The following is a 15,645-nucleotide window of genomic DNA, read 5'->3' as shown; positions in this document are numbered from 1 at the left end:
TAAAAGATACTGATTTTATAATATTTATTGTGATATTAATATACCACACCTGTCGTCATTTATGATCGGACACATTACATAAAATATTGTATCATTGTTGTTCTCTTATTTTTATTGACAAATATGTGTTTATAGTTACTGATAAGAACATGGAGAATGCCAAAAAAAACATAGAGAACCCGTAAATATTAATATATTTTAAGTATATAATTACTCTTTTCTGCATGAGATTTGTGTAGTATATATAAGACAAAATTACATAAATGTCCATTGTGGTTGATAAAATTGACAAACTCTAGTCCTTGTGATGATTTTTTTTTGCATAGATGGTCCCTATGATTTCAAATCTTACAAAAACGTTTATTTCAGCTGACGATGTTAACTTTTTTAGTTAAGTCCCATATGAAATGACATATTTACCCTTCTTTCCATACATACCGTTTATGCAATTTGTTTCTGCTACAGGGACCATTTATGTAATTTTGTCTATTGTTTGTTATTGTATTTTTTTTTAATTTAAACTTATTAACGTTTTGTACGAATACATTGTTTAATGTTTTTTTTTCTCGCTTACATTTTAAATGTTTTATTATTCCATTTTTTGACGTTTTGTTCTAAAAAAATTACCTAATTTTTTTGAGTTTTTGTACTTTTGTTCAAATACTGTTTTAATGTTTTTTTTGATGAATTAATCAAATATATTTTTCTATTTTTTTTTGATGTTTTGTTTGAATACATTTATTAATGTTTTTCTTTGACATTTTGTTCGAATACATTTTTAGTGTTTTGTTTGTTTATATTTGTTAAAAATTTCATAGTCGCTGTAATCATAATTCGTGATTTACTTCACTTACAACCATGTTTTCCTTTTTCTTTTTTGTTCTTCTAACATATATAATGTTATATAATTTTTTTTAATTTAAATATTTAAATATATCACACATATAAGATTGTATAATTATTAGTTTTATAAAAAATATTTTTTTCCTAGAACGACCAAGTCATTTCACATTGAACCTAACTATAATATTTGTAAATTAGTTTTTGTTTTTAGACATTTTGTTCATTTTAGAGTTATACAAATTTTGATTAATCTATGTATAACTTGACATCTGTTTTGGATTCTGACTAGCCTAGATATTCTGATTGTACACATATGCTATAACTTAAGACCGCTTCACGGCCTTGTCAAGTGCAATCACGTCATTTCACATTGGACTTAATTGTAATGTTTTTAAGTTATTTTTTATTTTTAACAAACCATTATACAATTTTTTTTACAAAAGATATTTATAAAAAGATTTACAATAATAATAAATATACAACACTATATGTGTTATATATATTTGAATTAATAAATAATAACTATGTAACCTTATCTATATTAAAAGAACAAAAAGGAAAAAAGAAATTTAATTGTAAGTGAATTAAGTTAAAAAGTATGATTACAATGCCCATAAAATCTTTAACAAATATAAATAAACAAAATATAAAAAAGCATTAGAAAAATGTACTTTAACAAAACATCATAAAAACATTAATAAATATACTCGAACGAAACATCAAATAAGTAGAAGAATTTATTCGAACAAAACCTCAATAACAAAAAGTCAAAAATGTAAGTGAAAAAAATGTAAATAAACATTAAACAATGTAAGTGAAAAAAATATAAATAAAAATTAAACAATGTATTCAAACAAAGCGTAAAAAAATCTAAATTACATAAGTGGTCTTTGTGGCAAGAACAAATTATATAAATGGTCCTTATGGCATGAAAAATTTCATATGGAAGTTAACTAATACGTTTGTCAAAAGGATTGTTTTTGTAAGATTTTGAAACAACAATGACTATCTATGCAAAAAAAAAACCATTATAAGAACTAAAAATTGATCTATTTTTGTCAACACAAGGACCATTTATGTAACTTTGTATATATAATGACTTCCACGAAAAAAGGGGAAAGGGGGAAAAGGGATTTTGACTTCTCAGCAGATGACAAAAGTAGCTAATCACAAGATATAATGTTAACAGAATCTTTCTACCCGCCCTTTCCTTTTATCAATTGCCTAGAGAGACTGATATAGCCAAATTTCCTTCACCACCAGCCAAAATTGTCGGCCCAATCTATTTGTCGTACTAACGATTCTCGATCATGCCCTCTTTCAGATTGTTCGTAAGCAGTGACGATCACACGATTAACCAATTTTTCATAGCCCTTCCACAATTGGGGCCACCTTTCAATTTCAAATGGGGCCAAGATCTGTCTATAAGGTGGACTTCGACTGTGGAAGTAAGATCACTCCCGCGGCACTTTTGCTCCCATGCAAACGATCACGTAATTTCACTAGTTGCTCTGTAAGTGACCTAATTTTGTCCTCTAGGGTTTGTAACTTGCAAGTAATTGAAGTACCAAACTGATATTTGGTATATCGTGGTTTCAGGTGGGACTCTGTCAGTTAGTAGCACAATCCTTTACTGTTGTGTTAGAATGGGTTTTGAGCCACTGGTTTGGTTTTGTCGGCCAGAGGAAAATGGCATTTGGGCAAAGACAACCGCTAGTGCTCTTGGTGCTTATACACCGTGTGGCATTGAATCGTTTGTGGGTTGTATATCGAATGTGGTTTTGATGGGGTTGTGCTTATACAGATTATGGTTGATCATGAGAGACTTTAGGGTCCAGAGGTTTTGCTTACGCTCAAAGTACTATAACTATATGTTGGCCTTTTTAGCAGGTTATTGTGCTTCAGAGTCCCTATACAGGTTACTTTTCGATGTTTCCATGTTTGAATTTGATGCACAAAGTAGCCTTGCTCCATTTGAGGTATATATTTCCTTTCAATCTTGTCGTGACACTCAACATCAGAGCAAAAAAAAAAAATCTAGTTTTATCTTCATAGGTGGCCGGGTGTTATTTAATTTATAGTTTTTCACCAAAATCTTTAAACACCTCTGTTAGTTAAAAAATTTGGGAATTAAATACTCGGAAACTCTGAATCTCACAGGCTTCAACCTTGGGTGGCTTATTGTTATAAAAAAGTTAGAAATTCGGGCAGACCCTTCCCGGCTGTAAAGTGCTGTATGGATGAACAGCGTTTTAAAAACACACTTGGGGAATGGAAGGAAAAATAATGAGGGTAAATTTGTAAAATTTAGGGGTTAGTGGTTTATTAAACTGCCCTCGTTAAGTCCTTTAAATGAAAAGAAACAACACCCAACATTGTTAGCATGTGAGTTGACTTGATAAAAACAAATAGATGAAAGAGATTTTATTAATGTTTATGCAGGCAGTTTCGCTATTCCTTGAGACCCTTGTTTGGAGCTGTTTGGTGATTATGGCTCTTTTGGAAACTAAAGTGTATATTAGAGAGTTCCGGTGGTATGTCCGCTTTGGTGTACTTTATGTCTTGGTTGGGGATACTGTGAAACTTAGTCTCATTCTTTCAGTAAAAGATTTATACCCAAGGTCAGTATCATGCTATTTCCTTTGTTTAAACTACTTGCGTTTTCAATTCTAAATCTGATTTAATATTTCCTTTTTTTCACATAGTTAATATGAAAAAAAAGGGTTATTAGAAAGTATAGTGCAGCTATTATTATAACAATGGCACCCCTCTCAGTTAAATGATGATTGGGATATTTGGAATGCATACTCACAGTTGTATTTTGTTATGCAGCTCTGTACTTTATGCGTACGTCAGTTCATTGCTCTGCCAGGTTTGTTTTTTGTATTGTAAGAAAAAAATATATATTCTAGTTATTTTCAGAAAATAAAATTTTAATTTAATTATGATCATATGGAATTAAAACAAAAAAGATTTGTGTCATTAAGACCTACAAATAAAAATGGGTTATAAAAACATCCCCTTGCTATGGAATGGAAGGAATCACATTCCCTCACCAATAATGGTCTATTTCATCATATCAGACACAACAAACAATTTTTTTTTTCATTACATTTCTTCTCCGATCCCATCAAACACTACCTTATAGTAGAAGTAAATGGCAACTCCAAAACAACAAAGGAACTAGGAAACCCATTTAAATAGGATTCAAAATTGTGATCATTAATGATGAATTTATTGATTCTTTATGTGATGCAGGCTTTATTTGGAGTATTTCTTCTTTCTTATATACCAAATTTGGATGCCTACATGGGTCATATACCACTTCAAACAGACCCTCATGATGACATCAAGTATGAAGTGCTTCATGGAGGAGAACATATTTGCCCTGAAAGGCATGCCAACATATTTTCAAGTAAGACTCTATTTATTCTTTGGATAAACTGAGACTTGTGAAAAGGGAAGGAAAAATTTGTAAAAAGGAAGTGCATGTAATTCGTAATTTGAGAAGCAAGTAGGTCTCCAAAACTCGATATTTTTACTGAAACCCTATATAGAAGTGTTCTGAGATAATCCCATTCTAAAATAAACGATACTAACAAATATTCTAATTTTAAATAAAGATAATTGAATAACTACTAATTAGTCGATAATGTTGACCAAATTAAATCCATTAAGTAAAAAAGAAACAACAGCATATATTATTTGTTAAAGTGTTTAGTGATAATAAATACGGTGGTTTTGGCAGGAATATATTTTGGATGGATGACTCCCCTTATGGAACAGGGCTACCGAAAGCCTATAACAGAAAAAGATGTTTGGACATTAGATACGTGGGACCAGACAGAGACACTGAGTAGAAAGTTCCAAAAATATTGGGCTGATGAATCTCACAAGTCAAAACCGTTTCTCTTACGCTGTCTGAATAACTGTGTTGGAGGAAGGTGACTATTTTTACTTCTATTTTCAATGCTATGCTATTCATGTCTTTTGCATAGACGAGAGTGAAGCCTTTTTGCTTGGGAAAAAAATTGCAAACTCTGTTTCTCCCATTGACATCATTTCCACCAAACCTGGTTTTTATTTAACTATTGGCTGTTGGTTGTCCTCTGCAGGTTCTGGTTTGGTGGCCTTTTCAAAGTAATGCCCCTGAACTTTTGAATTACCTGCTACATTCAACTAACTCAAGATCCACATCGTTTCATTTGTAGGTTGGCAACGATCTTTCCCAATTTGTGGGACCAGTTATATTAAACTATCTTCTACAGGCAAGTCCCATTTTGTTTATTTTTCGTATAAATATTAGGTAAAATAAACAATCATCATATCAGTTTACAAAACAAACATTTACAACTGAAACTTTATGCTCTTGTTAAATGTTAAGGGTGACCATATTCATATTCATATGATTCATCTTTTTACATTGCAGTCTTTGCAACGAGGTGATCCTTCATGGATAGGCTACATCTATGCCTTCTCAATTTTTGTTGGTGTGGTATGTAGTAATTTGTTTGTCTTTGATATGCTTATTTATAACTTCACATTTTGCAAGAAAAAGTATATAGGAAAAAAAGGTAGTGCTAACAAATAGTCAACTATTACATCCAGTCATTAGGAGTTCTCTGTGAAGCTCAATACTTTCAGAATGTTGCAAGGACCGGGTTCCGTATAAGGTCAATTTTGGTAAGTTGTTTATTTTAATATTTAATATTATCTTTACATGTTATTATTAGGTAGTGTTTGGTATTATGCAGTTAGGATGGGAATGAGTGGTTCCGTTTGTTTTATTGGAATGACATAAGCTGTTTGTTTTGTCTCATGAAATGGAATCAACCATTCTTGAAGGAACATGAATCCTTCCAATTTGTTAATTTTCATTCCTTGTCCATGGGAGGGGGTATGTCATGGAATGGAATAGAATGAAAAATTATAATATTTATCATTTGTCTCTATGTAATCTATAATGCCTTTTTCCAAGCATTTCATGATTTTAAAGTACATTACAGTTTAGTTTTCTAAAAGTAGATAGAATTATAATTTTATTTGGGTTTTGATGATATTTTATTATGTTTAAATTTCCATTTTTAGATTTAAAACTATACATTATTCTTGCATATGATATAATAATATTGATACGTTCCAGGCATGTATAAAGGATATGAGGAAAGGATTTTTACCTTGAAATTGTGTGTTGTTTCTTTATTTTAGGACCATATATTATATATAATTAATGTGTGCTGGATGATTCCTTGTAGTTGTGGGTGTAAATGATATACAATATTCGCCAGAAACTCATTAGTGTATATTATTACAGGTGGCTGCTGTGTTTCGAAAATCCTTAAGGCTGACCCATGAAGCACGAAAGAATTTCCCATCTGGGAAAATTACAAATATGATAACCACAGATGCCAATGCACTCCAGGTGTGTGTATGTATGTATGTATGTATGTATTTGTTTCTTGATGTTATCAAAAACAAAAAGTATCAACTTATTCCTATTTACAGCAAGTATGCAATCAACTTCATGGGTTATGGTCAGCTCCATTCAGAATTGTTCTTTCCATGATTCTTCTTTACCAACAATTAGGGGTTGCTTCACTTGTGGCTTGTCTGCTTCTGATTCTCATGTTCCCTGTACAGGTAATTTAAAAAAAAAAAAAAAATAAAAAATATCAAGTTTGAAATCCTTGTATTAAAAACAGGGTTTCTTTAAAAATATAAAAGTTTTATACAGATACCGTTTTTTGTACTTATTTGTGATGGCTGATGCTGATCTGATAACAGACGATGATTGTGAGCAAAATGCGGAAATTATCCAAGGAAGGCTTACAGTACACTGACAAAAGAGTTGGGCTAATGAGTGAAATAATGGCGGCAATAGAGACTGTAAAGTATGTATTATATTATATTAGTATTTATTTTGCCAAGGAACCTCACAACTTTTGGTAAAATGGATAGATGTTATGCATGGGAGCAAAGTTTCCAAACAAAAGTTGAAACTATCAGGAAAGATGAGCTTCTATGGTTATGGAAATCACAATTTCTGGGAGCGGTCAGCAAACATTTTTATTTTTTTTTATTTTTATTACTGTACATTGTTAAAAAAAAGTAAGTTCCAAATTGTTTAGTTTACTTTTGTTTGCAATTGCCATTGCCATTGCCATTGCAGTGCAACAATTTTATACTCAACAGCCTTCCGGTTCTTGTGGCGGTGATTTCATTTGGTGTCTTCACTTTGCTTGGTGGAGAGTTGACACCTTCAAGGGCTTTCACGTCACTTTCCTTATTTACAGTGCTTCGAACTCCTTTAAACACGCTTCCTAACTTAATAACTCAGGTTCTCTCTCTCTCTCTCTTTCTTTCTCACCAATACATATCTGCTCTTTTTGGGTGAGAATGAGATGGTTAGTGAAGATGGTTGTTTGTTTGTTTTGTAGGCTGTGAATGCATACGTATCGTTACAGCGTTTAGAGGAACTATATTTAGGTGAAGAAAGAATTCTGTTACCCAATCCACCTCTTGAACCGGGGCTTCCTGCAATTTCCATAAAAAATGGCTACTTTTCATGGGACCCGAATGCCACAAAACCAACATTAGCAGATATAAACATAGATATACCAGTTGGCAGTTTAGTTGCAATCGTAGGTGCTACAGGTGAAGGAAAAACATCCCTTATTTCAGCGATGCTTGGCGAGCTTCCTCCTTTGGAAAATACTATTACTAATACTAGTGTTGTCATCAGAGGAACCGCTGCCTATGTCCCTCAAATTTCTTGGATATTCAATGCTACAGTAAGGCCCTTTTTCTCTAAAAGTAAACTTCCAATTTTTATTTTTCAATGCTACACAAGCATACATCATTCCACTTTACAATTTTTCGTTTCGTGTCTGTCTGTAGGTACGTGAAAACATATTATTTGGATCGAAGTTTGAAGCTTCACGATATTGGAAGACTGTACAAGTAACTGCATTGCCGCATGACCTTGATATTCTGCCAGTTAAGTGTCCCAATACATATTATTTAGAGCATCAAAGTTATGTATCTTTTTTAAATTGTGTGAGCTTGATTCTTGAATTTTGGTGTTCTTTTTCTTAGGGTCGTGATCTCACAGAGATAGGTGAAAGAGGAGTGAATATTAGTGGTGGACAAAAGCAAAGAGTCTCAATGGCTAGAGCAGTATACTCAAACTCAGATGTCTACATATTTGATGACCCATTGAGTGCTCTAGATACTCATGTTGGTCGAGAGGTAAATTTATGGTACCTTCTTTTCGATTTTCTTATAATAATAATAATAATGATTGCAGAGTAATACTAATTATGAAAATATACCTTTTCTTTAATTAATGATTTCACTATTTGGATATTAAAAAAGCATTCAAGGAATGTTTACATATTATATATGAAGAAAAGTTTGTAAAAAGTTAGGATTCCCAGGGGTCTGACTTTCTCTATTAAGTCGAAAAAGGAAACACTCATGTATAGGCATAGGCATAAGGCCTGCTTCTTTGTTTCCTGGCTATAAGAGAAAATAAGCAAGCATAGTTGGGGTGGGGAAATTGAAGGAAGAAATCTAGGATTTAGTGGGGAAAGAACTTTGTCCATTACATGAACATACATATATCAGATGAAGTAAATAAGCTTAGCTTAGTCTTTTAATGATAATCAAGTAAATAAGATACTGACTGGAAACAGCATGAATGTCATGTCCTCCAGGTGTTTGAAAGGTGCATCAAGGAAGAGTTGCGAGGGAAAACAAGGGTGCTTGTTACAAACCAGCTTCATTTTCTTCCTCAGGTGGATACAATTCTGTTGGTCTCAGAAGGTATGGTCAAAGAGGAAGGAACTTTTCAAGAGCTCTCGGAAAGTGGGTTGCTATTTCGGAAATTAATGGAAAAGGTGGGTGGAATGGATGGAACCACCGAATGCACAACCAATACATCCTCAAAACCATATTATTCTCATCATGACTCAATAAATGATCCAACAACCATTACACATACATCATCAAAAAAGAATCATAAATCTCTTCTTATCAAGCAAGAAGATAGGCAAACCGGCATTGTTAGCTGGAAGGTTTTAGCAAGGTAAACTTCAGGGGCTGTTGATAAATTGAGGGACTATATTGTGATTTCTTTGGAAGCTTAGGGCTGTGGTTATTACTTACAGGTACAAGGATGCTTTAGGAGGCCTGTGGGTTGTCATTATATTATTAGCATGCTATATTTCAACCGAAGTCCTTCGAATTTCAAGTAGCACGTGGTTAAGTTACTGGACAGAGCAAAGCACTACAACAGCTCGGGGCCCCGCTTTTTACATTCTCATCTATGCCCTCTTGTCCATTGGACAGGTACCTACACTCTACATACTAACCTCAAATCTTTTTTATTGTTAAAATTCCCTCCTCAAACCGTCAAAATATTGTTGTTGTTTTTTTTTTCTTAAAGTTCTGTATGTTGCTGTTATTATTACGTCAAATCGTATCAGTATTTTGTTACCAGTCATATTTTCATATATTTGGAAATGAAAACCTAAGTTAAGGGATTTCTAACATATCAAGCGAACATTTGGAATAGTTGGTTAAACCCTTTTTATGCAGGTATTGGTGACATTTGCAAATTCTTTCTGGTTAATTACATCAAGTCTTCATGCTGCTAAAAAACTTCATGATACATTGGTGTATTCGGTTCTTCGAGCTCCCACAGCCTTTTTCCAAACAAATCCCCTTGGTCGGGTGATCAATCGCTTTGCAAATGATATCGGTGATATAGATCGTAATGTTGCTAATCTTGCCAATACATTTCTGAATCAAGTTTGGCAATTACTTTCCACTTTTGTGCTTATTGGCATTGTCAGCACGATATCTTTGTGGGCCATAATGCCTCTTCTTCTTCTGTTTTACACTGCCTACCTCTACTATCAGGTTAGTAATTTAGATCTTAATGTGCAGTAGCTAGGCAAGATAGTAAACTTTCATTTTTACCCATTATAGAAACATACTTACATTTTTTTTAATGATAATAGCAACGTATATGTTGCTATTTGTGTAAAGTAAATTTAAATGTGTTGCTATTATGTTGTACATATGCTATTTATTATCGGTGAAAAAATGTAAGTATGTTTCAAGTAAATAAACGTGAGTACATAGCTAAATAGTATGGGTGACAAATGAAGTACATTATTATTATTATTATTATTATTATTATTATTATTATTGGCTAGTAAAGTAGGTTGCTATTTTATTTATGAGGTATGCATGCTAAGATGAAAAGTTTTTGGTGCAGAGCACGTCAAGGGAAGTGAAGCGGTTGGACTCCATTACAAGATCTCCTGTGTACGCACAATTTGGCGAAGCATTAAACGGTTTATCAAGTATCCGTGCTTACAAAGCGTATGATCGTATGGCAAGAATTAATGGGAAATCAATGGACAACAACATTAGATTCACCCTCATAAACTTTAGTTCCAACCGTTGGCTTACTATAAGACTAGAAACATTAGGCGGCATAATGATTTGGTTCACGGCCACATTTGCAGTGATGCAATCGGGAAGAACAAATGACCAAGTAGCTTTCGCATCCACAATTGGTTTGCTCCTAAGTTATTCCTTAAATATCACAAATCTTATGAGTAATGTTCTAAGACAAGCAAGTAGGGCAGAAAATAGTTTCAATGCGGTCGAGCGTGTGGGCACGTATATCGACTTGCCGTCTGAGGCTCCGGAAATAATTGAAAACAACCGCCCGCCGCCCGGATGGCCGTCATTGGGTTTAGTTGAGTTTGAAAATGTGGGATTTCGGTATAGACATGGTCTTCCTCCCGTCTTGCATGGCGTCTCCTTTGCTGTGTCACCGTCCGAGAAGGTTGGGATTGTTGGAAGGACCGGTGCCGGAAAATCTACAATCATCAATGCATTGTTTCGGATGGTTGAATTAGAAAAAGGAAGAATTTTTATTGATAATTATGACATTTCCACTTTTGGATTGAAGGATTTGCGTAAAGTTCTTGGGATCATACCACAATCACCCGTTCTTTTTTCAGGTATGATTATCGCTTGCTTGCGATGCATGGGACTCACTCAGATCATCTCCATGGGAGAGTGGATTTTTTCCCCTCCTTCACCTTATCCTTATCGTCCAATGTACCTTTTTTACAAATAGTGTTTGTATTTTTGGGCCTAATGTAATACTGGAAATACAACAACTTTTTGTCATTTCCCCCCCATAAAAGTGATAGGTAACTATTTATTTCACTTACTTTATGTTTTGATAACATAAGCATGTTTATCATTGAGTTTGCCTCTATTTGGATTATTTCCTGCCTAGGGACATATGCTATACCTTTTCATATTGGCCATGGGACTGATTGGTGGCATTTTCTCTTTCTTTTGTTTGTAGGTTTCATTTTCTAAATTTGAAATAAAATATTGCCAGATATTCTGATGCAATTATTAAGATAATTGATAATTGATGCAGGAAAACTTTTTTTTGTTTAAAGATTGTTATAAATTAATAAGATATTCTAATGACTTTCTTATTTTGTAGGTACTGTGCGTTTTAATCTTGATCCGTTTAATGAACATTGTGATGCGGATCTTTGGGAGGCTCTTGAACGATCATATTTGAAGAATGCGATTTCTAGAAATGCATTGGGTTTGGATGCCGAGGTATGACTTCATATATTTTATTTGAATTTTGTTTAGTGCAACATATTTGAAAATGCTTCCGGTTTTTTCTTTCCCCCCCATTAAGTGTCGTCCGGTTGTCTTGATGAATGATGTTTTACAAGGTATTTGAGAAAATCAGCACACTTGGGGAAATGGAAGGAGAAAATAAAGGGTTAAATGCAAGAAATAGCAACATGTCACCATTGGTTTTTCTATAACATCCCACTTTCATTTCTTCCTATTACTATTTTGTACACATTGAAAATTTTTCAAAGCATAATGCCTTGATAAGAAAAAAAAATCTGACATTCCAATGCTTTAAGTGGATAGATTTTTAAAATATACTAAGATGTACTTTAAAGTCATAGACTATGGAATTAATTGGATTTTTATTTGACGTATTTGAGAATATTTGAAAAAACTTGGACCTTATTTAATTTTTCTCCATTAAATGTCGTCCTGAATTCCCGATAAAGTATTTGAGAAAATGACCGGATACATGGGGAAATGGTAGGAAAAATATAAAGGGTAAATACAATTTCATTTCTCATATTACAACATTATACATTGAAAACTCTACCCAATCATAACATTGTCTGTCTGCCTGTCATCCAAATGCAAAACAATTCTCACTGCTATAATTGGACAGACTTTTCAAAGTATAATATCTTAATAAGAGAAAAATTGGAAGTACAATGCTATGCCCTATAATTGGGTGTGTATATATATATATATATATATATATATATATATATATATATATATATCAAAACACATTGACTTAATAAGAAAAGAATTGAAAGTAGTATGCTGGAATAGAAACAAGTGAATGTTGGGTTGGGTGTTATAATAATTGTAGCATAACTAAATGAAAGTAGGTTTCTATTTGTTGTAGTTAGTCCAAAAATAAATGAAGGAAAAGTTAGGAGTTAATGGTGAAAGCCTTGTTTCCTTGATTTCCGGGTGTATAAAAATTAAATGGTGGGGTTTTTATAATGTATTGGTTGTTGAATGATGGATGGGTTGGTTTGGTTTGGTTTGGTTTGGTTTGGTTGTAATGAAGGTGTCAGAGGGAGGGGAGAACTTCAGTGTTGGACAAAGACAACTACTGAGTCTTGGTCGGGCGTTGCTAAGGAAATCAAAGATTCTTGTTCTGGACGAAGCAACTGCAGCAGTTGATGTCAGAACTGATCATCTTATACAGAAAACAATACGCAAAGAATTCAAATCATGCACAATGCTCATTATCGCTCATCGCCTCAATACCATCATTGACTGCGCTCGGATTCTCGTGCTCCAGAATGGTCAAGTATGTTGGAATTAATATGTTTATCCTTTACGACTTAATAAATAAGCTTTCTAGGGCTATTTCCAATGATAAAGATGAGGAGGCCTTTTTTGTCTTTTGCATATAGATGATGAGAGAGGTCCTTCCCCACCTTTTTTGCAATTTTTCCTAGTCCATGCCCAACACTACGCCCTGTACTGCGTTTGACTGACATGCATTGGACTAGGAGGAAGTTGGAGACCTCTCACTCCCTTGTACAAAATCCATCCTTAGAATGGTTTTCAAGTCTAGTTTAATCCCATGTAACAAAAGTGAAGCAAAGCAGTTTTTACTTTTTATATCAAAGCTGTTTGTTAAACATGAATTTGTTTTTCCAGATTGTGGAATATGATACTCCAGAAAGATTAATATCACATGAAGGGGCGTTCTTGAAGATGGTTCAAAGTACAGGGGCTGCAAATGCTCAGTATCTACAGGACATTGTACTAGGCAGAGAAGGAAATAAACAAGTTCACAACTGATTGCTGACAATGACCCATACCACAAATTGGTCTGGAAGGATATATAGATTGAAACTCATGGTGGAAACAATATTTTGGTGCAGCAGGAGAAGAAGAAAACACGGCTCTAGTTATGTTGGTAAAAGTCAACTAACAAGGACCTTCAATTCATTCTACCATTAAGACACATTTATTTGTAGGGTATATATGTTGAAAGGGTGTTTTGATATACACCTTAATCTAGTATACTATGAATTATGTTGGGTTTTGTTTTTCCCATCTTTTTAAACCTCAAATCATTATATAAAATAATTATTGTTTATCTTTTCAATATTATTTTATTACTATTTAAAAATTTCAAATTGATTTTTTATGATTGTTTTTAATTTTTAAATTCTAACATTATTATTGATTAACATGCTATATCAGAATATATAAATAAATTTAGTGGCTTTTAATGTGTATTATATGATGAAAAAATAACGTTATAACATTAATATTATACGCCGACTTGCGATTTGTTTCTTAATTAACATTTTTTAAATGTATGTAACATACCTCAGTGACTATAATAGTAATATTCATGTTAATTAGTATGGTAATTTACCAAGTTTTATTTTATTTTTTACCTTATCTAAAATAAAAAAGACAAATAATAACGAGACATAATATATTAGTCACACCTATAAGTACATAGAATTAGTTATATCTAAAAAGTATCGTTACTAATAATGCATGAAAAAGGGCATATTTATAATCAGCATATGTTTATATGTTTTAGTAAAAACAATTTTAAAATCATTTTTTTTAACGTGTAACATATGGTTTTTCTTTTAGCGTAAGTTTTGGTTTTATATAATGTATAAGTTTTGCTTTTTTAAAATGTTTAAGTTTTGCTTATAAGATGTATACTTTTTGTTTTATCAAATATAAAATACAATTAAAATCAACAAACAACTAATAAATACATAAACTAAATAAAGGATGTGTCTGTAGGTAGTATTACAAATACGATATTTAAATTGTCTTTGTCCTTGTACCCAAAAAATATCCGCTAGTCATTTTCAATAACCCAAAGCTCATGGACCAGTTTTACTCTCTACAAAAATCGATTTTCCGGTGATCAACGTCTCCAGGAACCAACACAAAAACATTCCACAATCTCCTCTGCTGTCAATCTGTTGTGGTACGTTTGGGACCTTTTCCAAAGTTATTTTGAAGCTCTAAAGTGGGAGTGAATCAGTTGGCTCGGTATCCCAGTAGTTAACTCCCACTAGCAGTTTGTGGATGCGAGCTCTCAGACCCATAGACCAATCCTCATTTTCCAAATAGTAGCCGCCCTTCCAGTGACTATCGTATATAGTGTCACACCCCAAAACCGAGAACGGCAGAACACGTTCCGGGGTGGAGGACGTCATGTACAGTATCATAACAATGCATAATAGTAAAGACAAGCAACAACATCTATTGCATTAATATAATAATTGTAATACAAGCGTGTTCTGTACAGTTTGTAAGACACCAAAAATATAATCAAAATAAAAGATGAGTCTTATATGTGCTCAATCTTCTCAAAAGCTGCATCTGTACCTGTCTACTGATGACCTGCGAATACAAGTTATTTTGAAAACGAGTATTAGCATAAAGATGGTGAGTTCATAAGTATTTAGTGTCATTTCTTGTATAAAAGTGTTTACAATCATGTAATATAATAGCTGTCATCGATGTTTGAAAATAGTATGATCCCTAGAAAATCCTATATTTTCCAGTAAAAGTAGTCTTCTACCAAGACCCGGTTAACTGTATGTTTGATCCTTTGAAAATGTAAAAGTTTTCCCAGTGAAACTATCAGTATGAAAATATAGTTTTAGACTTCATTCATGTAAAGAAATTGGGAAAATAATGATTTACCCCAGCAGTGTCACTGCCGGCTGAATGTAATAAAAATGCAGACTCCAGGTAGTATTAAATGTACAATACACCTCGGGGAGTCTGCTTCGCCTTTAATTTTTAAGGTGTTAATTAAAGGTCCGAATGTGAACTCGTATGTAACCATGCTGATTGACGATCGCATAACTGATGACCCTCCAGGTCACACGTAGTATGGTGACATTTTGTCACCCCTGGGCCTAGTCGGCTTGGACTGTAGCTAGCAGTCGGGATGTGGGAGTGTCTGTCCTGTATAGATCTATACACATAATGCCTGCTCTCCCTCTAGGAGACTCTGGTTACAAGGTGATAGCACAGTGAAGTGTCGTATCGAGAAGTACTATGTCACATTCTGTTTTAGTATATTCTCTTGTATTAATGTATAAGGTACTTTCTGGTATAATGTATAGAGTGTTCTCT

The 15,645-nt window shown here is 33.3% G+C and overlaps 1 protein-coding gene across 2 annotated transcripts; it reads left to right on the top strand.

Annotated features, from left to right (window-relative positions):
- The first annotated feature begins 2,003 nt into the window (after window positions 1-2,003).
- LOC111910825 (ABC transporter C family member 12) lies at window positions 2,004-13,627 on the top strand. Of its 2 annotated transcripts, none has more exons than XM_023906643.3 (25): window positions 2,004-2,356; window positions 2,443-2,822; window positions 3,286-3,464; window positions 3,676-3,715; window positions 4,102-4,258; window positions 4,592-4,787; window positions 4,959-4,983; window positions 5,055-5,111; window positions 5,273-5,338; window positions 5,452-5,526; window positions 6,158-6,265; window positions 6,349-6,483; window positions 6,628-6,734; window positions 6,802-6,895; window positions 7,013-7,180; window positions 7,281-7,634; window positions 7,741-7,839; window positions 7,939-8,091; window positions 8,559-8,929; window positions 9,012-9,192; window positions 9,442-9,765; window positions 10,127-10,883; window positions 11,387-11,508; window positions 12,572-12,817; window positions 13,174-13,627. In XM_023906643.3, exons 2-25 carry the CDS (start codon window positions 2,490-2,492, stop codon window positions 13,315-13,317), a joined length of 4,491 nt encoding a protein of 1,496 aa, XP_023762411.1. In that variant the 5' UTR covers window positions 2,004-2,356; window positions 2,443-2,489; the 3' UTR covers window positions 13,318-13,627. The 2 variants fall into 2 exon arrangements, with proteins under 2 accessions (XP_023762411.1, XP_042751462.1); XM_042895528.2 differs by lacking the exon at window positions 2,004-2,356 and adding an exon at window positions 3,004-3,156 and having other exon boundaries at window positions 2,696-2,822.
- The last annotated feature ends 2,018 nt before the right edge of the window (window positions 13,628-15,645 follow it).

The sequence above is a fragment of the Lactuca sativa genome, chromosome 1 (genome assembly GCF_002870075.4).
Source record: "Lactuca sativa cultivar Salinas chromosome 1, Lsat_Salinas_v11, whole genome shotgun sequence".
Classification (NCBI taxonomy): domain Eukaryota; kingdom Viridiplantae; phylum Streptophyta; class Magnoliopsida; order Asterales; family Asteraceae; genus Lactuca; species Lactuca sativa.
Note: the sequence above shows the minus strand (reverse complement) of the source record. Positions and strands in the feature narration are given on the sequence as shown.